Source organism: Corylus avellana, chromosome 3, assembly GCF_965113065.1.
Source record: "Corylus avellana chromosome 3, dhCorAvel1.hap1.2, whole genome shotgun sequence".
NCBI lineage: Eukaryota > Viridiplantae > Streptophyta > Magnoliopsida > Fagales > Betulaceae > Corylus > Corylus avellana.
Genome location: NC_142492.1, coordinates 12590118 through 12617225, shown reverse-complemented (window position 1 = coordinate 12617225; position 27108 = coordinate 12590118). Strand labels below are relative to the sequence as shown.

Here is a 27108-nt window from a genome sequence, read left to right as displayed (position 1 = left end):
ATGATATTATTTAGAACTATTTTTTTCTTTTTTTCTTTTTTTTTTTTGACATTCGCTTCATGAGGCGTTGTCCACAGCCGATTGAGCTTCGTACCCCTTGAAGAACATTTATGGCCCTATTTCTTAGGAAGCCTTGGACAACTAATTATTATTTTTTTTATTTTTTTGGTTGACATGTTCACACAAAAGAATGGGGAGAAGGGATTCGAACTAGTGACCTGCTTCATGAGGCGTGATTCACAGCCGATTGAGTTCCTCTTGAGGACCTTGGACAATTAATTGATTTCATTGCTTCCCCTTGCAGCTGGCCTGAGAGTTGATTTAGGGGAGACCCAAACTATATTAGTATATATAAATATGTCTAATATGATGGCATTTGGCATTCTAGCTATCTTGGTTACAATCTACATAATAATAGTACAGCTAGATAACTCCGAAGTATATAAACAATTGTGTCCAAATGGCCAAAACAACGTTTATGCAATTTCGAGATTTGGTCATTCCGCTTGTGCATATTGGGTCCGTTTGTATTTGCGACTAACTCATAAAGCCCTCCTGAACTTCCAGCTGTTTTGACAAGCACCTCCTGAATTTTCAAAACTCTCACTTCGGCCTCCTGATCTTTGGTTTGCTCTCACTTTGGACCCTTTTAACGTTAAAGTCAAATAATTTGACTTTTGATACTCATTTTACCCTCAACCAAAACTACGTCGTTTTGGACTCCAAAACTACACCGTTTTGGACTCCAAAACTACATCACCACCCAACCCAAAACGACGTTGTTTTGAGCATAATATTAAAAAATTAAAAATTAAAAAAAAAAGCAAAATATTAAAAAAATAAAAACGAAATAAAAACGAAATCGAGCCACCCCCTAGCCGGTCTAGGGGTGGCTGGACCACCCTCTTGGCCATGGGGTGGTCCAGCCACCCCCAAAAGGCCAAAAAAAGAAAAAAAATGGAGGGGGGGGGGGGGGGGGATCGGGTGCATTTGAGGGTGGCCGGACCACTCCCAAGGGGCTGGGGATGGTCCGGCCACCCCCAAAAGCACCTGATCCCCCTTTTTTTTTTTTTGGCCAAGGGGGTGGCCAGGCCGTATGGGGTGGCCAAAACCACCCCCAGCCCCTTGGGGGTAGTCCGGCCACCCCCAAAAGCACCCGATCCCCTTTTTTTTTTTTTTTCCAAGGGGGTGGCCGGACCACCCCCTTGGCCATGGGGGTGGTTCGACCACCCCCAAATTGGCCAGGGGGTGGCTCCAGCCACCCCGATTTCTTTTCTTCTTTTTTTTTTTAATTTTTTTTTTAATATTTTGTTTTTCTTTAAAAAAAAAAAAAAAAAATTTGCCTAAAACGACGTCGTTTTGGGCTGGGTAGGTGTTGTAGTTTTAGGACACAAAACGACGTAGTTTTGGGGAGGGTAAAATGGGTATAAAAAGTCAAATTGTTTAACTTTAACGTTAAAAGGGTCAAAAGTGAGAGCAAACCAAAGTTCAAGGGGCCTAAGTGAGAGTTTTGAAAATTTATGGGGTGCTTGTCAAAATGGCTAGAAGTTCAGGGGGGTTTTCTGAAGTTTCTCCAAAAAAAAATTAATAATTGATTAAGAATGTCACATCAACACTGTTAGACAATTATAAGACAAAAAAAAAATATAATATCTAGCATTAATCTTTAAAAAATAATGATTACAAAATGTGTAATTGGAAAACGCAATTTTTAAAATCACAATTAAGTGTTTAGTAAAATTGCAATTTAACCTTATAATTGTGCGTTTTTAAAATCGCACCTCCTTGCCTGTGATTTGAAACCTATACAATTTTTTTAAATCCACATCCAAACCATACACTTTCTACAGTGTTTTTTAAAATCTGCATTAATTAGAAGGAGAAGTTTCTTTCTTTCTTCCAGAGAAGAATGAAAAGAACAGTTAAAGAATATTTCAGTGTAAAAGCTCAGCACGGTTCACACAGTACCGATTCAGTTGGAACTCTTTTTCGAACTACTGTCAAACCCTATGGCTATGGCCCGATCGATTGAATTTAATATGCTAATTAAACTCCCTAGATCAATTAAGCTCGAGCTAGGAATAAGATTTAAAATTATTAAATTTTTAATTATTTTATCAATCATATTATATCAATTTATAAATAAAAAAATAAAAAAAAATTGTAGGAAAAACCATAATACCCTGAAGGTCATTTTCTGGGAAGTAAGAACCAGAATCTTGGGGAACCAATAGGAAGGGGATGGAGAATATGGTTCTTTCACAAAAGTGGAACATTAATGAGGAGCTTCTGATTTAAGGGTCTGGTCGTGTTCTGCTGCTGTGTTTTCTGTTCTTTTGGTGCTGCAGTTTTGCTGCTCTAGTTGTTCTTTATGTCTTGTTGGGTGATGGCTGTTAATTTGTAGCCTCCTCTGTTTTTGTTCCAGGCTTTGGTGTTTCTTTGTTCTGTTGGTTTTAATGAAAGCTCAATCATCCAAAAAAGAAGAAGAAGAAAAAAAAAACCCAAGTGCAAAAATTGTGCCCAAACTATATATATATATATACATTAATGAATAAAAGAATACAACCCATACAAAAAAATCTCACAACCAAAAATGAACAACATAGTATAAAACAATGAAAGAAAGAAAAAAAAAATTAAAAAAATCCAAAACCATCACATTATTTGCATAATAAGTCGTTGATCGTGGCAGCAGTCAAATTAATAGTCATGGTGCAATTCATTTCCGCAGTCTTCATCTTCTTTAGAATCTTCATCGAGCAAATTCTTCCTCTCAGCTTTGCATAGCTTCCAAGCTCCAACACCCCTGAATTTACGTCGATTTCTGACACGTTTGACGCCGTCAAATCCACGGTTATATTCATTTTCATCGTCCCCTTAGCATTCAAAACCCCACCAACTATTCTCCTCTTCCCAACAATCACGCCGCCATATCGCACGTTAGCAACGCCGCTCTCAAATTCGAAGTACCCGAAATTCATGTTCTTGACACTCATTTCCGCAACTAACGTCGCGTTAAACGACGGAGACGGTGAACCGCCGTACGTCAGGCTCTTCACTGTGACGGACGTTAGTTTTGCGTCCGGGCTTTTGACACGCAACACCGTCGCCGCAAAAACTAAAACGACGACGCTCAGGACGACGAATCCGGCGAGAACACATACGAAGCATCTCCCAGTTGTACTCCTCGCCGGCCGGCTTAGCTGATCAGCCTGATCTCCGTGTTTGAACGTGGAAAACTCTAAGTCGTCTCTCCGAAGATAACGTCGGTCTGCGTAAAGTTCTTCAGTCATAATTCTGAGAGATTGGAGAGACTGAAGAAGTGATGGGCGCTATGATTCTTATGAGCGAAGAATGTGATATATAGATAGCGTCATAATTAAGCCAATAAACCGCGTGAATTATAGAGAGTGAAGTCCAGTTGTCAGCGCGCGGCAAAAGTCTCGGAATGTTTCCGTGTCGGTGTGTTCGTGACCATCGTGTGGAAGTTATCAGGTGTTTTTTTGCAACAGAGTTTTTGAGAAACGACATTAACAGACTATATATATATATATATATATCCTGCTATGTGGCTGCCTTTGACATATATTAAAAATAAATAAATAAATAAAAAATTGTTAATTTTTTTTTTTTTTTTGTTAGTTAAATTTTTATGAGCTAATATTTAATTTTTAATGCCTCAAAACTTGTTTTTGGATTTCAAAACTAAAATCTAGAGTAGGAAGGTTAACACTTTAGAGATTGTATCACCTAAAAGAGATTCGATCATCCTAAATTTGGTGCTAATACTTCAAATTTAGTGTTAATACTTCAAATTTGGATTTCCCTTTAATATCTCTCTTCTTCAATTTAAAAAAAAAAAATTGGCCACGTCAAATTTGGTAGACGCTGGGATGACCCCATGCTGCCGAAAATCTCTACTTATATATATATATATATATATATATATATATTCCAAATTTTTTTTCTTAAAAGTTTTTTCAAATAATGTGTCACCATCTCATGAGTTGGTGACACACTCTTCAAAATAATAAATCTCATAAAATAATAATACATTATTTGAAAACTAACTTTTGGAAAGAAAATTTGAAATTTGTAACACTCCTCATATATATATAGCTGTTATGCAATTAAAATATATGTTAATAATAAAATAGTTTAAATACTTAACCTTATAAAATGGGAGTTAATGTAGTATTTTTTTTTAAAAAAAAATTATATTCTTTCAATATAAGGCAAGGAGAAAGGAAGAACTTGGACCACGAAAAAACATATTAAAAGTGAATAAAGAAACAAAATATTGGAGGAAAATATATATTATAAGAGATGTGAACAGAAAATATAAAATATCATAAAATACAGGCTTGTAATTAATAATACAAATTTGGGTTTATAGTACTTTGACAAACAGAGAGACTTTCAAAATAATTGGCTGTGAGTCAGTTTAATTTAAGAAACATAATCTCAGGGAGTGAAAGATTCATGCGTCCGAAAAAGAAGGAAAAAAACACACACAAACAAAAGAATCTGCTTCCAGTTTTGTTGAAAGTGCTTATATACTTACTTTCTCAGTTTCTCTCTTATATCATTCTTGTCTTACTTAAAAAATAAGGTGACTTTTAAAATTATTATTTAATCAAAATTTAATAATGATCAATTACAAACTCAATTGTGTCAAAATTTAATAATGATTAATCACAAGTCCAATTGTAATTTTAAGAGCGACATCATTCATGGGGAAAGGAAAGTGTTCAAATTCACATTGAAGAAGCAAGAATTAAGACAAATATTATGTGATTTCTTATGATTCTTTTTCTGAGAGTAAGCCATAGACCGATAGCAGAGGAGTTATCAAGCATAAAGAAGAATTGTTATTATGTTAAAGGCAGCGAAAGGGATTGATATTAATAAAGCACTAGTAGCGGAGGAAAAAAAAAAGCTAGAGAATCAAAGACCTAGCCGCATATAAAGACGTGATTCGCCGGAATTTGCTATAAATCTAAAACTGATTGAGACGTTGATTTTTCATAGATATTGTGTTATAATAGCCTAAGAGGCTATTGCAAATGTCATAGATAATGTCTGAGTTGTGAAGATTTCAAATTATATCTTTGACATTTTGCCTCATTTGATTGTTATATCAATGCACTACAAAAAAATATGGGATTAGTGATGTGTCTACAGTGCATGATTTTTATACACGTCACCAATTGGTGACGTGACAGTTTCTCACATATTACTAAAGTCTTTGGTAACGTGTCAAATTTGACATGTCACCATTTGGTGACGTGTCAAATTTGACATGTTACCATTTAGTAACGTGTTAAAGTTGACACATCACCAAATGGTGACATGTCAAATTTTGACATGTTACTAAAGTTGTCAAAGCATTATTTATTTATTTATTTATTTATTCAATTTTTGAATTGGTAACTCGTCAAAGTTGACACGTCAGCATTTGGTGACGTGTCAACTTGACACTTTACTAAAGTTGTCAGTTTTATTTTAGAAAAATGCTAAAGGCCAAACTATTTTGCCCAACTTAAGACCAACTTTTGCCTTATTTTTTAATTTAAAAAATAACAAAATAAAAAATAAAAATAATTTTTGAAGCAATAATTTTCATTTTGGTTTTTTTTTTTTTTGGTATTTTTTTAAAAATAAAAATTCTATTTTGCTTCAGAAGTGCCTTCATGAGACAAACTAAATTAAAAACTAAAAAAGTTTATGAAGTAATAATTTTTATTTTGGTCCTTCTTTTATTTGGTATTTTTTTAAAAAATAAAAATTGCATTTTTATTCATAATAATTGCAACTTTTTTTTTTAAAAAAAAAAATGGTCATTACTATGAAGAAAAATATAATTTTTATTTTTTTGAAAATACCAAATAAAAGAATGACCAAAATAAAAATTATGGGCCCCCCCCCCCCCCCTCATACTTCTGCGCTTTTTTGCAGACACCCCTCATTGTTCAAAAACTCTCACTTTCATGTATCAAAGTTTTAGTTTCGTTCACTTTGGCCCTTCCGTTAGGATTTTCTGTGAAACCCAAACGGAAGGGGTCGCACGTGCCGCGCATGTGGGAAAAAATTATTGAAAGCCTCATTTTACCCTGGATACCACCATGTGTACACAAACACCCTGTTTTTTTTTTTTTTTTTTTTTTTTTCTGAAAATTGCCAAAAACTCCAAAATTGAAAAAGGATTTGGATAGCCATCTTCGTGAAGAACACACTGTGGGCCGACGACCACTGATCTTCCTCAATCAACCTAGTGAGTGTAAATCGCGATTCCACCCAAGTAAACCAACTCCAACCCTAAATCGCGATTCCACCCAGTGACTGTCTCGTATAGTTGCGTTGGAAGATTTGTCCGTGAGCCGTCTTCTTCGTCACTGCCATCTTTTCCAGATATAGTCCATTTTGTCAAATGATTTTGGTCGTTTTATTTATAGGTATGCCGAGTCATCAACCATTGTGGTCCCCTTTGTCTGTATGTCGAGTTTAACATTGTTGTCCCCTTTATTGTCGAATGTTGTCTATTTGGGGGTCATTTGGTTTTATTGTCAAAAGTCTGTCAAATAAAAAACGATTTGTGTACTAGTGGGTTGAATAAAGACCGTGTCCACTTTCTTTGGTCGAATTGATGCTAGCAAAATGTTGGGGATTTTTCCATTTTTTAATTGGCTACTGTCGATTGAAGAAACTTAACTGTCTGTTAGGGTTTGCTTTAGCAAAAAGTCACTGCATATTTAGGGTTTAACAATAATTAAGTGCATACTTAGAGTTTATTTCTCACTGTTTGATTGCTGTTGTTCACTGCAAAAAGTCACTGCATATTTAGGGTTTAGAAATAATTAAGTCCATACTTAGAATATTCTGGATGCTTTAGCCAAAAGTCACTGCATACTTAGGGTTTAGCAATAATTCAGTGCATACTTAATGGTTTATTTCTCACTGTTTGATTGTTGTTTAGGGTTTAGGGTTTGTTTGCTTAATGCTTTGTTGGAATATTATGCATGCTTTAGCCAAAAGTCACTGCATACTTAGGATTTAACAATAATTCAGTGCATACTTAATGGTTTATTTCTCACTGTTTGATTGCTGTTTAGGGTTTAGGGTTTGTTTGTTTAATGTTTTGTTGGAATATTCTGCATGCTTTAGCCAAAAGTCACTGTATACTTAGGGTTTAGCAATAATTCAATATATACTTAATGAATGTTATGTAATTATTTTGTGACATGCATACAGGTTGTAATATTTGGTGTTCATGTTGTTTGCCAATGTGGTGGCTTCTTGGATGGTAATTATTTTGGATGTTAACATTTTACAAAACAAATTTACAAGTATTACACTATTTTACAAGTTTTACACAATATAGTAGGTCAATTATTTTTCTTACACAACAACAGTAGGTAAATTACTTGTATCGCACAAAACAATACTATGTAAATTACTTGTCTCACACAAAAAAAGTTGACAACAACACCAGAAAATATATTACACCATAAGGTTTGCATTACACATTCCATTATACATTTCATTACATGCTCAGGGCAACATCAACCTTGAGGAATATCTATTAGACACAGGATAAAACATCAATACAGCAAGGAGGATAAATGAACATGTTAAGGCAAATCGGTACTTCATCTCCTTTGCATGAAATTTGTTCTTCTGCGTTTGTAATTGCATTTCAAAATTAACAGATGCAACCTCCTTTTTGGCCTTATATTCAGCAACTTCAATATTGCATTTCAAAATTTCATTCGAGATTGTTGTTCCAATCTGCCCAAGTTCAGTCTTCAAATTGTGCCACTCAAATAGTTTTGAAACTACTCGCTTACCATGTTGACAAATATCCATATCTACCCATTTGAAAAACCCACATCCACGGTTTTCAGAATTCTACACAATCAGATCAACATAAATGAGATCTCACACAACTATTATGTACCATAAGTTACCAACACTATTTCTGGACAAAAATAATGTATTTGGCATCAACCAAAAATGCTTCATTCTAAATCCTTCCTAGAGTTTCAAAATGAATCAAAATATATCACAACCAATTTCATGAACAAACTAAACCTTAAACCATACTCAGCTAGCATGGCCATTTAACCAAAAACATCGAACCAAATCACCATACTCATTTATCATGACTATTACTTATATAGAACCAAAGTACCCAGTGAAGCAAAAAAATTTCAGCAAATACCTAGCTCAAATACTCAGCCAAGCAAAAAAATCTCAGCAATTAGCAAATATCCAACCAATCAAAAAAAATTCAACAAATACCCAGCTCAAATACCTAGCCAACCCAAAAAATTTTAGCAAATTCCCAGCTCAAATACCCAGCCAAGCAAAAAAATCTCAACAAATACCCAGCCAATCAAAAAAATTTCAGCAAATACCCAGCTCAAATACCCAGCCAACCCAAAAAATTTCAGCAAATTCCCAGCTCAAATACCCAGCCAAGCAAAAAAATCTCAACAAATACCCAGCTCAAATACCCAGCCAATCAAAAAAATTTCAGCAAATACTCAGCTCAAATACCCAGCCAACCAAAAAAATTCAGCAAATTCCCAGCTCAAATACCCAGCCAAGTAAAAAAATCTCACCAAATTCCCAGCTCAAATACTCAGCCAACCAAACAAATTTCAGCAAAACACTCCACCCACATTTTCGACTAACCAAAAAAGTTGCAGCAAATACACAGCTAAAAACCGTAACCATCCCCAACCGAATAAAAATGCCAAAATAAATCTTACCACGTAATTTGCACATGTATAAAACCTTTTACCGAAATTCGGTAGTGTGAATGCTGTTAAGATGCGTGATCTCCTCCCACATTTGCACATTGGATTGTTGGTTCTTGTTCCTACGTCGATCACTTCACTGACTTCACTCTCGGCTTGATCCATAATGGGTATCAAATGGGTATATCCAAGCAGAATGATGAAATGGTCAGCACGAAGAAGCGAAGAAGAAGAACAAGAAAAGCGGGGCTGCCCAAAGAAGAAGAAAAATAAAAAGAAAAGTGGAACGAAAAAAGAAGAAGAAGATTTTGATTTAAATGGTGTAGAAGCAGGGAAAGAAAGAAGAGACTTCAGGGGTAAAACGGGGCTTTCAATAATTTTTTCCCAAATGCGCGGCACGTGTGACTCCTTCCATTAGGATTTCACAGAAAATCCTAACGGAAGGGTCAAAGTGAACGTAACTAAAACTTTGATACATGAAAGTGAGAGTTTTTGAACAATGGGAGGGTGTCTGCAAAAAGCGTGAAAGTTTGGGGGGTAAGTGAAGTTTCTCCTAAAAATTATTGCTTCAGAAACTTTTTCAATTTTTTATTTTTTTATTTTTTCAAATTAAAAAATAAGAAAAAAGTTGGCCCCAAGTTGGGGTTGTATCATTCCTCTTTATTTTATTTTTTCAGTTTTCGAATTGATAACGTGTCAAAGTATTTGGTGACGTGTCAACTTTGACACATTACTAAAGTTATCAAAGTTTTATTATTATTATTATTATTATTATTATTATTATTATTATTATTTTCAGTTTTCGAATTGGTAACGTATCAACTTTGACACGTTATTAAAGTTGTCAAAGTTTTATTTTATTTTATTTGTTTTTATTTTTCTAATTGGTAACGTATTCACCAAATGGTGACGTGTCAACTTTGACACATTACTAAAGTTGTCAAAGTTTTATTTTATTTTATTTTATTTTTTTAGTTTTCAAATTGGTAACGTGTCAAAGTTTTATTTTTTATTTTTTGAAATTAAGATAAAGTGGTGACGTGCCACCTGTGCCACGTCATCCCATTGGTGTCGTGCCAGTTGGACACACATCACCAATGGGCATTAGAAACATGCGCTAGCTGGCTTCCCTCTTTCTCTCTTTTTCTTTCTTCTTCCCTCTTTTTTCTTCCTCCCGCACGCTACCTTCTTCTTTCTTCTTCTCTTTTTCTCTCTTTCTCTCTTTGCACTCTCACGCTCAGTATACCCCCCAGCTCCCTCTTCTCTTAGTTGGGATGAAGAAAAAGAAAAGGAGAAGAAAAGAAGAAGAGAAGATCTGATTGTTTTTTTTTTTTTTTTTGCTGGCTTTTGGATTTTGAAATTTCTTTTGCTGCTGGGTTTGGGTCTTTTGAAATTTTTTTGGGTCTGATTTTTCTGATTGTTTTGGTTTAATTTTTTAAGGGAATCCACTTGGGGAATGGACATCGTATACTCTAATGGATAATTTTTTTGATTTTTCTGTCATTTGTCTTAGCTTTTAAACATATTGATTTTTCTGGTTCTTTGCTGTTGCAGGTTTATGGTTTTGGGTATTCTCTAATTTCACACAGTGAGTGAGTAGTAAAATTAGATTCCAAGTTCAAAACTTTTGATTGATCTATTAAAATTTTGATTTGCTGCTGGGTTTGGATTTTTAAAAATCGGAGTCCATTAGGAGTGGCAAGGCGGTTACGATTAGTAGATTTCACTAATCGCAACCGCTAACGGCCTAGCGGTTAACGGTTAGCAGTTAACCGCCGGTTAGCGGTTAGTGAAATAAATAACCACCCGCTAACTTCTTTTTCAAAATTGGGCCTTTTTTTTTTTTGGCTTTTTGGACTTCCTTTAGGGCTTTTTGGGCCTTTTGGGCATTTTTAGGCTTTTTTTTACCTTTTTTTTTTTTTTTGTATTTTTAGTGTCTTCTTGAGCCCAATTGCAATAAAAAGAGTCCATATTGAAAAATTAAAAATATTTGATCCAAAATTTACATTTACTTGTACTTTAAAAAAATTTCCTTAAATATTAAATCATAACCGGTTAACTTTAAAAAAAAAAAAAAAAAAAAAAACATATTAAAAAAAAAAAAAAATTCAACACAACATATAAAAAAATGTTCAGAATTCAGACAACTGTCACAACATATAATGATAATACATTAATACTTAAATTGTGTTTATAAGTAACACATTGGTCATTGTTTAATCCAATATCAATTACTTAATTTAATATTATACGAATCATATCATCATTGTACATTGATAATATGATTCACTTGAAGTCTTGAATAAAGTATTTAAATTGTCATTGAATCATATGATTAAGTATTGATATTATACATTTATATTATTCATATGAATATGTAGACTTATATAGACTTATAACATATATAGACTTATAAGTTTATAACATACATTGAAAATAAGTCTCTAGATATTTAATTGTTGTATTACTATGAATTGGTATACTTATGAGTTATGTCATATTATATATGTATAATTTGTTATTATACAATCAAATAATTTAATGATCAATTGATCATGTGATATAATCATATAAATTATAGTGATAATATATTAATACTCAAATTGTGATTTAATTATTTTTTAAAAAAATTGTGATTTGATGATCAAGTGATTATATGATATAATCATATAAATTATAGTGATAATATATTAATACTTAAATTGTGATTTAATGATCAAGTGATTATGTTATATGTATAAATATTTTTATAATTATAATTATAAAAATATATTATATAAAAAGGCAGTTAGCGGTTACGGTTAGTAAACCCAATAACCGTTAACCGCTAGGCGGTTATAGCGGTTAACCGATACGGTTAAACGGTTAGCGGGCGGTTCATTGACACCCCTAGAGTCCATCATATTATTTGAAAAAGAAAAATTATTTATTTTTAATAATTTTTTAAACTTTAGTAACGTATCAAGTTTGAGGGTGACGTGTCAAATCTGACACGTTACTAAAATTTGAAAAATGCTATAGTACAATAAAAAGATCATTTTTAGTCCATAAAAGTTTTAAGTGGCAAAATGTCATAAGTACCATCTTTAGTTGTTGTGGCTCCACCCACTTATAGGATCTTGTGGCCTTTTGCTACATAAAACTTTTATGAGACAAAAATAATATTTTTATTGCACTATAACATTCTCCAGCTAGGCAGGAGAATGAACTGGAGAAAGATCATACTCGAAGGAGATGCCCTTGAGGTTGTTCAACTTCTTCGCAGGAGGGAGCCGTGGTTGGGGAGATATAGAACAGTGACAGAAGACACTAGAAATAATTTGTAGCAGTTCCAAGAGTGGCAGGTGGCGCATGTCCCCCGTGAAGCAAATGAGGTGGCGCATAGTCTGGCGAAGCTTGCTTTAGATTTTGTAACTATGCATCTTTGGTTGGTAGATTTTCCTACCATTACTCTCCCACGTGTACTTGTTGAGCAAGGATATATTTAAGTTATGAAATTGGTTCTTTTGTTAAAAAAAAAAAAAAGTTTTAGTAATGTTACTTAAAGGTAACATGTCAAAAATTCACACATTACTAAAGTCTCACTAGTGATACTCTGTTGTTTGACTTGCCACACATGTTACTAATGATACGTCACTAACCATTAGTGACGTGTCAATAGGCTTGACACGTTAGTAGCGGTAAGTCAATAAATCTTAACTTTTTTGTAGTGATATGAAAAGATAATTGGTTTTTTTTTTTTTTTTATATATAAAAAAAAAAAAGACAAATATTATGTGTATTTATTAACATTGACTTTATAGGCAAAAATAATCGTCTTTTGAGAAAATTAGAAGTCATAACGGAAAAAGAAATAGACTATTTGAACCACAATAGGACACAGAGTTGAAAGCATGTATTGTTTTATTAAACTCTAATTTTTTTTTTTTTTTTACACATCGCGGCTTAATTATAGTATCCTATTAGAATTCTATTTCATCTGATTAAATCATAATAAGAATTTGAAACAAATTAAAAAATAAAATAAAATAAAAATAGCGTTCCACATATTAGGAAAAATAAAATTAAAATAAATCCTCCCTCATTTTGGGAATAATCTAGGTATTTTTCTGAAATCCAATAGCATTTATAATTCCATGGTTCTTCTTCAACTCAACCTAGCTCGTAGAGAACTCATAAATAGGAGATATTTTAGAGTATAGGCAGAAAAGGTCGTTAATCTTTTTCTCTCGCAGGTAATATTACTTTACAAGGATTTATTTGCTAATCTCCTTCCTCAAATTAACTTAGCGACTTTTCTTAAATTAATTAATTAATTATTTTTGAGTCTGGATCTTATTAGGATAACGATAAAGTGAAACGGGTCACCCAATAGAAGCCCATATTATGGTGGCCCAAGTAACTTATGATCAAATCTGCGGCGCTTTAGTTGAGGAATGCCATTTTGAGAAGCCTCCTTGGGCAGTTCGGCCCTAGCTACAGATAATTTTGGCCCAAATTGGGACCACTTTGGACTATAACTGACAATTTTTTACGCAATTCACAAATTCTATATGAGCTCAATTCAAAATTAGCGAGTTTAGAGCTAAGGGGCATAACCTGTTTAATTAAATTAGTCGAGTTAGGATTGACGTATATAGTTTTATACTCATGTCTCGACAAGATTTGAACTCAACACGCGATGTTTAGGCTAATAATTTTTTATAAGATCTATAACTCGATACGAACCCAATTACACTACAAAAACCAAGATGATTCTTGGAGTTTAACTTATCTGCATTTTCTGAAAATGCCACTAAAGTTGTCTCTTGGCATTTTTTAGGAGCTAGTAAATTCTAGACATGACAAAGCAAATGCCAAGAAACTAAAAATAATTTTTTTTTTTTTAAAAAAAAATCTTGTCATTTTTTGGTAAACGCCAAAAATATACCCCAAAATTCCTTTATATATATATATATATATATATATATATATTCCCGGGTGATACAAGCTTAGAAAATACAAAGCAAAAAAAAAAAAAAAACACTAAAAGGACAAATTGACTTCCCTAACAAGACTATATTTTAATAACTTGCTTAAGGTCTCCCAAAAACCCAGATTGGGATAGACCGGTTTTGTTTGGATCTAAATTCAATTTCGGGCACATTCTTTCAGTTTGGGACAAATTTTTAACAAGATAAGATAATTTTTACAATGTTTGGGGCCCAAACTTGTTTACTGTTTTGTTTTCTCTCACCATCTTGGGCCGAATATGTTAGCCTTTTTTGTTACATCAATTTATCAAGTAGATTAGGGAGAGATCTCCATTAATTTTACTTAGGGCTGAAATAGTGTGCGGTTAATTAATAACTGCCCTAACCGTTTTTGAAGGCGGTTATAAAAAATGCTATATATATATGAATAGTAATTCAAATAAAGCCTATATTTTCTTACGTAAAATTTTACCTTCAATTATTTTGGAAGAAATACTATTTATGAATAGTGCCATCAACATGTAAAGGCAAAAGTAAATAGTAGCCCAACAAATTACTATTCATCTACAGTGCCATCGATGCAAGAAGACAATTTGCTTTTCTAGAGGCATGTTACCCAAACAAATTACCTAACTTTCAATGCAGAACTCTCCATCTTTCTCAAAAAAGTATATTTTGCCTATTTAAGACAGCATTCAAATGAAGTAGGGATCAAGTCCTTCTTGATCACAAAGTCTAATTTTTTTCTCTTTCTCCCTCTTCTGAAATCTTGATTACATTCCAAGAAATGTATTTCAAAATTTTCTTAATGTTTCAAGATTCCACGGAAATGATTCATGTAATGGAAGTTCTACCTTCAAGTTAAAATCAAAGCCTTACTATTTGTAAGTACACATTTTCTAAATATTTTACATACTGCTTTTATATTAATATCTATGCTTTATATCATGTTTTCATATTACTATTGTTTTGTTTTTGTTTTTGTTTTTTTTTTTAATTTTTTATGAACAATACAGGAGAGAGGGAAAGAAAATAGGTAGTTTAAGTGCAATGACCTGGTATTATAGGCCCAAGGGCACAAGAGAAAGACAGAAGGCCTTTAATTAGAGGCTCCATCTTTCCCAAAATGAACTTATAAAGAGGTCCGTATATGGAGTAGGGCGTTGTCCCTTTCTCTGTTTTTTTTTTTTTTTTTTTGGCAGTACTGAAATTCAGTTTCCAGATTTGATCTTCAACAAATATTCTTTCTGGATATTTGGTTAATATTTAGATAGTTGATTTTTTTTTTTTAAAGGAAAATCATTCCAATCTCATTAATAAAAAAGGATCACAAGCATATAACTCTTACATCACAAGAGCACAAAGCTCATAAAAATACAAATTATAGCCGAAGTTACAAGGTTATAACATCATATGCACATACACAACATTCTATTATTTAAGACCTATCTATGATTTCAACTTCCGCTAACCTATGACTAATATTCAAGTTTTTTTTTTATGAAAATTGTTAGAATATACAAAAAATATATTAAGATGTTAAAAAATATGAAAAATATATTATATTTTTTGTATATTCCATAATTAGGTTGATATCAAATATTTTCTATTTATGAGTTGATCCTAATCAAATATTAGGATTGGAATCAAATTAAGAGAATTTGATTACTATACTTGTATTTAGATACTACCCTATAAATAGGGACCTTTGTATTGTAGACAAAAAAAGTTAATGAGCACAATGTAATCCTTAAGAGTATTCGAAGTGGTGAATGTAAGTATTTAACACCGAACCACACGTAAAGTAATGTGATTTTTATTTTTTTAATTACTATTATTATTTTTTTTTTATGGTACATTTGATGGTTGTTCGTTCTTGTTTAAAGATCATGATTTCCCAAGCTACGACTATGTTGGCAAGTTCGTTTAAAAGCTTTAGCCGGTTTAAAATATAGAAATTAAAATTAAGAGTAATTTAATATTTTAGGAGTTTACATATCTTACCATGAAACCAAAATAGTTTGTTTGCTTGTTTTTTTTGTTTTGTTTTTTTTTTTTTGAAAAAGGCATTAAAGTACTAAAATATTATTTCCCTATCACATTATATTACATTTTATATAACTATAATACAATATCTTCTCTTTAAATTCATTATTATAATTATAAGAAAAATGCTAGAAACCGCATTTTTATCTTGTTGATGTGACATTATCAATCAACTTTTATTAAAAAAATAAATAAATAAATAAAAAATAAAGACCGATTGGCAATGCCACACTTACCAAAAATGTGGTAAATATCATTACTCTTATTATACTTCGAGAAATGTTATATACTATACATTTATCTCACTAAATCAACCCTTTTTAAAAAAAAAAAAAAAAAAAAAAAAAAAAAAAAATTCAAAGATTGAAGAACACTATAACATCAACCTAATAAGATAAAGATGATTCTAATAGAATCAAGTCCGCATGGTAAATATGTAATCCTATTGACCATTATAACAGTGAATACAGGGTTCTAAGGCAGAATCATCTCCAACTCTTTTGTGTTTTGTTCTTTCTCCTCAATAGTATAATTTCTTTATAATATACATATTGGTTTACCACAATTCTTTAGAACAAAATAAAAAATCAGCTTCATTGCAGAAATCAGGAGGTGGAACAGGTCCAACTCATAAACTCTAAGGACAAAGAAGACATTGAAGAGAATGATGGTAACCAATCAATATAAATTTTATTCATTACAGATTGATATACCATGATAAACTAACAATAATTCTCTCTAGTATAGGACAAAATATGAAGGTGATTTATACATGTTTTCCTTATTCTAAGAACCAAACATGTGGACATCCTTATCAGTGTCCACGTTTCTAGAAGGATTCTCTTGGGAGGGCCCCAAATGAAGAAAAAAATTGGAAAAGGTCAACAGATATGCCATAAAAGATCCCCACCACCACCACCACCTCCAGACAGTCCACAATTACCTACCTCAGTTTCTCCCATTCCAAAACTGTCTTCTTCTTCTACCCATCATCTACAAAGTCTCTAGCGTGCTTCCTCTCACATCATTACCCATTAGTTCAACTACTCTTTTGTAGCTGTACCGCACTATAATATTGCTCCACATCATCTGCCACCTATGGCTTCCTATCTGTCCCCATATGGGTGTAGAAGATGCAGACCCAGTGGTGGAACATTAAGAATTTAAATCTATTATCAACTATAATATTGTTTGTAGTCTAAACCAAAAAAAAAATAAAAAATACCCTATATGCTTTTCTCCACCCAGGACTGTACAATGATTCAATTTATGTTCCTTCTCTTTCTAGCATATTAAAAAATGGTTTTGAATGGTGGAGTGATCAGAGGGTGTAAACAGGAGGTATATACGCACCCCCCAGTCTTCTAGAAATGCTCCTTGTGGAATTCAAACTTGGTTTGACCTTTTTGATTGAAATCATAGCAGAGCTTGCTGAGTTCTTTAGCCAAAACTGGTGCCCCACAGTAAAATACCCCTGATCCAATTCACCAAAAAAACCACAATGTTAGCATTAGAAGAAACCTGAATCTGGTAATATATATATATATATATATTTTTGTATGGGCTCATGGAGATTTGTCTCACCAATTCTTGCATTGCAGTGCTTGGAACATATCTTGGAGAACACTTTCTTCCAGTTAGGCCTTGCAAAATGCGTTCGGACCTGATAATAGAAGCTTTTTGAAATAAGTAGTGATTTAACAAAAACAATTAAGAAGCGCCTAAAGTTGAACCACTAAGTCACATTCGTCGGTTCTGAGATCATTTGAATATAGGAGCACGCCCAAGGGATTAGGTTAAGATGGCATGAATGATGAATGGTGTTTGTTACAGTATGAGTATGAGAATGATTAATTATCGAAGAGCTTACCCTAGTGCCAGAAACAATGTCGACTCCATTCTTGGCATGGTTGAGTGCTTGCACCATGGTAATGAGGGCTGATCGGGCGTCTCCTTCCTCATAAACACTAGTCAGGTAGTTGTGCATCTCAATGACACCCTGATTGAAGTCCAAATTGACAAGTTACAGTCACCAAACTCGGGGAAATTTCAACAAAAAGAATGCAGGTGATGCCAAAGAACATTCGTTTTTTACCCTTTGATCAAGATCAGCAACTTCATTCATTACCCCTTTAAACCAATCAAATGAGCCTTGCTCCCTAGTCACCCAGTAGAAGTAAGCATTAGTGGTCTTCAGAGTTTTTTTTCGCCTTGGACTGACCCTATTGGTCGTTGAAGAATCTGTACTTCTGGTACTTAGGTCTGATATTCTGCTGACATCTGAGATTGAATCCTGAAGACAAGGAAACTGATCCTGTTATTCTTCATGACGCAATACTCTTTTAATCTAAAGGCATTGTAATATATCGATGAATATTAAAACAGATTAATTAACGAGTATATGTTAAGTATTTGCAGCTTAAAAGTTAATATCTTTAGTGACAAGAAAAATAGAACAAGTTACTTACTGCCTCCTCCTCCATTTTGATAATGTTGTTGAGCAAATCTTTTAGAATACTGATAAAAGGTGTTGCTCCAATCCCCAGCCCAACAAGTAACAGGACATCATACTTCCGGTAGTCTTGTGCTGGGGCACCATAAGGTCCATCTATTAAGAGCTTCGGCAAACTGTTATATATCTCCGGAGAGGAATTTCACATATTAAGTAATGTAATCACTAAATGCTAATGATTAAAGAGGGAAGACAATAGAAATTAAAGCAGTACAAAAAAGTACCTTTTCTTGGTTGTTTCATCAGCCCTGAGAAGCCCACTCTTTCCGGCCCCAGGTGTTTCACAAGCTTCAGAGAATACCCTCTTAAGCTCTTGTGTCCAATCACCTAGCTGCCTTATGTGAACACTAAGGTAGTCGTCTCCGGGAGCAGAGGTAATGGAAAATGGATGCCTGGGATACATAAATCATGGCATATTATTATAAAGGATCAAGAGAAATTGCATGCAGGGCGAGGAGGTATTCTTGCGTATTGCTAATTCAATCCTTCAAATATTCATGGTCTAAAAATATACTTGAACCATTCAAACTATCTGAAGTTTTAGATTTTCATTAAATGTTAAGCATTCAGCATATGTTCTCACACACAAAACATTCAAACTATGACTGAAACAATGTCATTAAGCATCATATAATATGCACAAGCATCTAGATAGTTGAGAGTTGGGGTAGCCACATTCATTAGGTTTTCGTTGAGAAGTAATGGGGAATAGCTTTGCCTAAATATTACTATACTAGCAGCAATGGCGGTAAATTGCTGAAATATTCCCCAAAAAATATATGTTGCATAATTCGGGAAAGCTTTGGTGACTTGCCACTCAAATGGAGAAACAGCCGGACATTGGACAAACATGTATTGTCCACTCTTGTACTTGAACTGGGGTGGCTTCGACATTTGCAATGTAAGAACGTTTCCCGGATAGATGGCAACCTAAACATTTTACAATTCAAGGTAAAATCAAAAGTTAAAGAGAGCCAACCATGGATTAAGAGGAGAAAACACCTTAGGCATATATGCAAATTAAGCGTGCAGTAAAATAAATGACAGATGTGGTGAGTAAAAGTTATCTTCACCTTCAGAAGACGGACAGTATGGGAGCCAGACCGAAAGAACCTCAGGGTCCTTTCTCCAGCATATAGTAAAACTGGAACGGCAAGATACATCCATGTCTGCATGCATGCATGAACTTAATGTGTCAGATAACTCTTCTCAGCAAAAGTAACATTGTCGTGGTTGAAAATATAAAATATCACTTAAAAAGTATACGAAAATATATATATATACCGTCCTGAGGTACCACTTGTGCACAAGATAGAGGAATCTGCCATGGGCGATGAGCAAACCATAGACAATGACAAATAGATGGTGCGAATACCAGAAGGCATTGAAACCAGTGAGCCTATCAAAGGGCTTGGGCAGCTTAATAAGACTCCGTCTGAACCATCGTGTTGCAAGTATAAATGCAACCGCCATTAAGATCACCATTACAATTCCAGTCACCCCTTCTACCCCTTTAATCAGCTGAATATAACTGGGTTTAAGTTTTCCGAAGTCACGATCTAAAAAAATGGTCTCATACTTGTCCTCAGGCAAGTTTACAAGCCTTGGAAAATCACATGCGAGGTGGTCTCCAGCATGAAGAATGATACCAATTACAATGGCTGCAGCAATTGTCTGCACAAAGCAATTTACAGAAAGAAAAGTGAACACGTATTTAGGGTAGTTTATACATTAAGTGTTCTAACAAGGTTTAGGTTTAGTTAGCCGAGGTTTTCAGAATATTGAAATTCAGGACCTCTATAGATCAACTTTGTCATTCTTGCAGTTAACAGTCCACTGGGATGTCATGGTTCTTGAAGACTGCTTAGCCAAACCTTTGAAAATGAAAAAGACATCTAAGTTACAATATGATCTATTGTCTTCCCATCCATTTAACCCAGACATGACACAATGTATCATATACATTAATTGAGAAACTCAAGTTTTTCGGACCCAAGCCAGATATGAAATCATCCTAATTTAGATTGTCATAGTAATTATGATTAAAAATCACAGCACACAAATATCACAATGCTCTAACTGTACATGTTTAGCAGTTTGAATTTCTTATATGGATTAAATGGCATGCTGCAATTTGTTGATGCAGAAATTGGACACAAACAACATTTGTGTATGCAATCAAGTTTCGATGGCAATAAGTCATAAGGGTCTGCAGTAACTTAAACAAAAATTTGGGAATACTCCTGCTTCTGAAGTGAAACGTAGTTTGGGATTTAAGTCTCTGTCAATTTCCTACCTACGGCAATGCTAGAGAAAGATCTTGGGAGTGCTCAAAAAATGAGCCGTGTCTATTGGTATTGGTATTAGTATTATTGTCATCATTATTATTATTACGACAACTATAATAATGATGATGAAACAAAATAGTATTAGATGTTTTCTCCAGACCGGCCAGAATGGTAAAAGTTAACATAACTGGGTACTTTGTTAATTAGGGAAGACCGAACTTTAGCGTCCGGAAGAAGGAAGAGTCAAGAGTATGAAAATGTGGGGACAAAAGGTTTGGGACTGGGAATACAGAAAACAACAATTCTACTACTAAAAATATGGGGTTGGTTTCATATCAAATCAAAAGATATTCCTACGCAAGCTAAAATCAAATAGGTATCACCTTTTGAAATATTCAAGGACAAACCTTGTGGACTAGGACTACTAGGTGTAAAAATAAACTATATATCGGCAGATGGAAACCGAATGTGCATGGATTATCTAGTGCCCAGACAAAAAAAAAAAAAAAAAAAAAAAAAAGAGAATGGTTTGTCTATTGAATTATATATGTATAAATCTTCCTGAACATCTTTGATTGAGTAGCACAATTTGCTTCTTTTCTCATTTTTCAGTCCAAAAATTTCGCTTAAGCACTCTTAAAATTTTTTTAAAAAAAATACTCTTAAAAGGACCGGGTTTACTTCTAAATTACTAGATTTGAAGAAGTTAGTCCAATCCAGTCTATAAAGAAACACATAATAATTTTATAGACTAGTTGAAAGAAAACTGTCCAATAAACACAAAAACAAATTTTACTTTTATATAATTAAAAACAAAAAATTGCCCCCCAACACACTTTAACAAACATACTCACAAGTTTCTAAGAGTCACTGTTTTTGAGTTTTGATGACGTATACACATTTGCTTACCTTATAATAACAGTATATTAAGCAACTAGCTAGCAGTTGTCAACTTTGGATGCGTTTATGGTAATGCACCCACATAGATGTGATGAGTGCAGTCGTTGCCATTATTGTGAAAACGAGTAAATGTTGTAGAACACTCGTTGTTTAAAGTCAATCGCTGTTGACTTTAAACATGAAGTCTCCGGTGGGAAAAAATTATGGGGAATGGGTCCAAAATAGATAACGTATAAACGAAGCAACAATAAAGGCCAATGAACGAGAGGGTTGATGTGTACGTACCTTATGAAAGTTGATATTGTCGTCAAAAGGTATAAAGTAGGCAAGCTTGGTGGATCTGAGCCAAGTGATTGTGTTTCTACACACAGGCAAGAGAATGAGAGCCATGTTGAACTTGAGAGTCTCAGCCGCACCTTTGGCTGTAGGGAGACAGTAACCCATGACTTTGAAGGCATCCTTTTGCGTGTACTGATAGAACTTCCATGAGAACAGCCCAATCATGATCAAAATCCACAGGGTCAAAATCCAAAGTCTCCTCCAATTCTCTTGCAAATAGTATAACAAGTTTGTGCTCCACCTTCTTATTGAGCTTTTCTTTCTCAGCCCTTGAAGGTTCTGGCTCAACGCTTGGCTCGTGTAACTCAGCGCTTGACTGTAGTTAAGGTACGTGTCCTTCTGTAACAACAGCGTCTCCAATTGCCATAACTGCACATTTTTTTTGCGGAAATGAGAGTAAAGTAAAAGAAATTGTTTGGTAACAAAAAGTGAAGTAAAAAAAAATAAATAAATAGCGGTTGCCAAATACAGCCTTGTCAGCCACAATGCAAAAAAGTCATCATAGGTTGAATCATGTGCGGGTGGGGGACACCATGATCTTGAACATGTCATATTGCCTGTTAAATCACCATCAACGATCGACAATACAGAACGTACGCGTGCTTTCGTGTATATGATGGTGGATAATGTGAAACTGTAGGAATTTCAAAATTCCACATGGGAACGCTACTATGTATAGCAGGAACGGCACTTGGTAATAGGGTCAGTGGGTCACGATGCTTTAAATATATCACTAAATATCAATGCCGGAACAGGATTTTCTATAGGCTCTGAAATTACGAAAATTTAGGGTATTTTTAACCATTAAAACACTCAAAAAAAATATTGTATATTAGAAATGTGGCATATTCCAGTTAAAAATTAGGTATATTTTTATTAAATTTTTGCTCTTTATGTTGTAAACAAGTTTTGAGCTAAAAGCCGTCTTTTAGTTATTTGAAGAAGATTCGTTTGTACATAAGTGTTAATATGTCACCTTTTAATACGTGGTATTTTTTAAGTTTTTCGATACTTAAAAACGGCCTAAATTTTATAATTTGAGAACTTGAAATTGAAGAGAATCTTAATTCTTTGTTTTATCAATACAATTACTAATATAATTATGCCCCTAATCACAAACAGTCACTTGTCAAAAATAGTAAAAAAAAAAAACGAAGATATGCTATAGTGTAATAAAAGGACTGGCATGAGGCCACAAGCCCCATCAGTGGGTGGGGCCATAGCAACTACAGATGGGGCCTGTGGCCTCTTGCTACCTAGAACTTTTATAAGCAAAAAATAGTCTTTTTATTGCACTATAGCATTTCTTTAAAAAAAAAATTGAAAAATGTTAAAAGGTCAATAAGTTTCTCATATTTAGCCTATATTCCCTTACAATCAACCATTGAATTTGTAGGGTCCACCCCTAACTTATGTGGGATCTACATAAAAGTCTACAAATCCAATAATTAATTGTAAGGGCATATGGGCCAAACTTATTGACCTTAGTATTTCTAAAAAAAATTATATGTTTAGTGTTTTAAAGATAAGAATGGTGACATGTCTGAAATTTGGAACAATTAACAAAGTAAATTTCTATTTCTTAATAAGGTTGACTTTGACTTGAAGGAGTTTTATAAAAAGTGTGGTTTAAGTTTAGTGAAAGTGTAAAATGGTGGTGAAGTCAGGGGCAAAATTCATAGACTTACTGAATTATTGCTGTGAAATAAAATATTGCTGAATACAGCTAGATTTAGAGGTTTGAATAATGCTCCTTAATAAATAACTTTGGACTATAGCTGTGTCACAACCTCTACTTTTAGCTCTGTGGACATGGTCTATAACACATAGCCAAGACATGGTCTAATACAATGCAACAAAGGACACCCATCTCAATCATCTTTATATTTTAACTCCCTCTTATTATCTTGAAAAAAATCAAAGAAAATCAAATCAATCCAACGGTACTGAAGGAATGTAAAACAGTTAAAAAGGAGACAAAAACTGAAAACAAAAAACGAAAACAGAAACAAACAACAAAATTTTCAACAGCCACAAAATGTTTTCCCACGCGAAGTCAGCTTTATTTTTTTATTTGTTTTTTCCTTTTCTGGATAAATAAGAGTAGTTTGTTCACGTTTGATCTTTTACTTTCTTGGTTGCATGGTTGAAACTTAGTTATATTCTGGAAATTTCGGTGAATTGTAGCCTAACAATGGACTTGCACCAACAAGGTCAAACCAAAACACTAAGACTAGTCTTATTAATAAAGACTAAAAAAATTGATGGTCACTATTTTCCCCTATATGGATATGGCAGACATCCAATTAATTAATTAACGTGAAGAAACCAATCTTAAAAATAAAACTATAGAACAAAGTAAACGAATTAATTCGAGTTTACTTGGTTTAGGTCTATAATGTCTGCGCATTAATAATTAGTCAAATATGTATATATATAATGGCTAGTACAAATTTTTTATTAAAAAATGGCATGGGTAGTACTAATTGGCTATGTTAGTTAACGAATTTTTTGAGTTATTTGTTAAAATTTTTATTAGGAAAAAAAATAATTAACAAAAGCTCTTCAATTATAAGATAGATAAAAATACCCACCTCAATGTAGCCAAATCTTTCTGGGTCCAATTCTTCCATGATAAGAGCTGCATATTCCTCTGCTTGTTCCTTCAATCTCGATAACTTGTTGGCAGAGGCACTCAGCATGATAATCTAAAGAAAACCAAAAAAAAAAAAAAATGAATTTTTGAAATTAAATACAACACGAGATGACCAAAAAGCCCCCACCACCAACCCCACTGAAAATGATGTATAATTAATATCTCCAAAGAAATTTCACAAAAATTAGAGACGACAGTGTCCACTACTACCCAATACCCCTCAAGCTCTCGAAGACCGGCATTAATTACAGTTCACTAACTCTTGGAAAATAAATCCATCTAAAATAGAAAAAAGAAGATGCTTTGGAGCACGGGAAACGTCATAGAGCACGAAATATGAAGATTTTAATTCCTAGTTTTATTATATTGGGTTGTTAGTTTTTGAATTTCATGGATTTAAGGTCACCGACTCCTGCCTAACGTTGATTTTTTATTAACCCAAAACGACACCCTGTATGCTTCATATACACCAAGAAAGAAGCTTCTGCAAGACTACAAAAGTCACTTTGGCTCCTCAACAAATTTTATATTACTGGAATCTGAACGTAGTTGACTGATTCATGCACGCTAACATATTTTCACTTGCCAAAGAAACTTATTATTATTATTCAATATAAATTATTTAATAACAAACAGAACCAATCAGAATACTTGTTCAAACCCCCAAAAAATAAAAAAGAAATTTCAAACCCATTAACAAGCATAGCTTTCATTTGGATAGAAACGTACCTCTTTAACTTCTTCTTCAGTGATTCTACCGTCTTCGTTCTTGTCCACCCTGTAATATTAGAGAAGGTCGATATTAAAATTAATCACTTTTGTCATAATTCGAAAAATATGAAAAGACGGTTTTGTCCTTTCGATTTACGTACTGAAACTGAAACTGATTGGTGAATAATGATTGACAAGTTGGGGGATTCTCTGTGTGAATAGTTGAGAGATAGTGCGATCTTTCATAATGCTAATTAAAGTTTTAAGACAAATTATTAAACAAAAGCTTGAAACTAATCATTGGATTAATTAATAAATTAATTATGTATGCGCACATGTCGAAGAAGATCTGGAGCCGTGAATCGAAGCTTTGATCCGTGATTTGCGACCAGAACTCGAAGAGTTCGTCTCTGCTAATCTTTTCAACCTTCAGCCGTCGTCTCCTTCCCAAAGCATCGAACATCTCTAGAGCAAATTCCTTCGAATTACTCATTCCTGTAAAAAAATGGTGAAAAAAAAGGAAAATCAGAAATGAAGAAAAAGAATTTCAGATCACGATGAAGAAAGAGTTTCGACAAATTGTACCTATGCATTGCGCAAAATCGGAGCGGTAGAGAAAGCCGTCTTTGGCGAGGACATTGAAGCTGCTTTGGACTTGGTTCCATGCATCGACGGCGCCATTGGTTTTGGTGCTAATGAATCTAAGTCCACGGAGCGCTTTATGTGCGCCGGAGCGAGTCCGGTCAAGCTGAGCCCGTTCCCGCCGCCGAGCACGAGCCTCCATAGCCGATGCGTAGCCGTTCTCAGCTCCGGCGCCGCTCTGAGACACTGCCAAAGCCAACGGAGTTCGCGACGCGTGGCTGTGGCTGTGGCCCCACGAGAACCGCCGCACCAGCTCGGCCCGGAACTCCTGCGAGAACTGCCTAGCCTTCGCCACCGCCTCCGCCTTCAGCTCCTGCGAGAACTGCCGCAGCTTGTTAGGTGAGCTCCGCCTGATCGACGTCGACCTAGACGCCGGCGCCGACGCCGACACCGTCGCCTGAGCTCCGCCTCGCTCCGATCCTCCGTCATCGACATTAATGACCGTCGCCGGTTCCACGCTCCGAAGCACGATCGTGTTGTCATCTTGAAGATCGAGCGTGACTTCAACGAACTCCTCAACGGAATTGTAATCCGACGTCCCAGCCGGCGATGATTCGGTGCTCAACGCTCTGTTGGGAACGGTATCCGAGGCCCAACGACGCCGTTCGTGCCTTGGATTGTCGCCCTTCATCGTTCAATGCACTATAAATTTAAAAACCAGCAAAAGAAACATAAATAATATATAAGAAATAATATTCTCGTGAGAGAGAAAGATGGAGGATGGCTGTGACGATTGACGATTGAGGGAGTGAGATACAGTAATTTTTTAAAGTCGTCGGACGCGTTGGGAATCTATGAGAAAGGACATGTACGCGGGAGCAAAGGGCTCGGAAAATGAGAAAGCAAGAAAGAGGACAAGGATTTTATATATAGCGGAGAGCAAGTGGGGGGCCATGCAGAGGAACATTGTGCACATATATAAATATTCTAAATATTTGTTTTAGCACATATAATCTTTTCTTCTAGATGGGGTAACTTATTCAATCTTTGTTCTAAAATTATATTAAAATGATTCATTACATTAAAAAAATTTAAATTTATAAGAAAAAGGAATTTAGTTATTCACTCAACTCAAATGTAAGCATGTATAGGTGTTCTTCTAAATAATTGGGATACAATAATACCTAACATTTTGACATTTTACTAGTAAAATTATTAAATGATTCAACTTATAATTTGTTTATTAATTAACAAAACATTAGAAGGTTATAAGTTCAAACTTTGATTCAACGGTTTATCTCATTTCTTTAAATATTTCATTAAAGACTGGTTAAGAAAG

The 27108-nt window shown here is 34.1% G+C and overlaps 2 protein-coding genes and 1 long non-coding RNA gene across 3 annotated transcripts; 1 reads left to right on the top strand and 2 right to left on the bottom strand.

Annotated features, from left to right (window-relative positions):
• Positions 1-2660: 2660 nt before the first annotated feature.
• LOC132173296 (late embryogenesis abundant protein At1g64065-like) lies at positions 2661-3293 on the bottom strand. Its single transcript, XM_059584752.2, has one exon. It carries the CDS (start codon positions 3291-3293, stop codon positions 2661-2663), a length of 633 nt encoding a protein of 210 aa, XP_059440735.2.
• An 11237-nt stretch (positions 3294-14530) lies between these two features.
• LOC132173889 (uncharacterized) lies at positions 14531-17177 on the top strand. The gene is made up of 3 exons (XR_009439355.2): positions 14531-14619; positions 14752-14877; positions 16384-17177. It is a non-coding gene; the product is annotated as an uncharacterized LOC132173889 (long non-coding RNA).
• Positions 16437-26676, bottom strand: LOC132173888 (respiratory burst oxidase protein F). Its single transcript, XM_059585561.2, has 14 exons — positions 25773-26676; positions 25523-25682; positions 25206-25254; positions 24415-24528; positions 21767-22189; positions 19578-19967; positions 19367-19462; positions 19108-19223; positions 18518-18685; positions 18250-18409; positions 17877-18074; positions 17652-17780; positions 17366-17444; positions 16437-17255 (listed from the first exon to the last, which is right to left on the bottom strand). Exons 1-14 carry the CDS (start codon positions 26458-26460, stop codon positions 17146-17148), a joined length of 2880 nt encoding a protein of 959 aa, XP_059441544.2. The 5' UTR covers positions 26461-26676; the 3' UTR covers positions 16437-17145.
• Between the last annotated feature and the right edge of the window lie 432 nt (positions 26677-27108).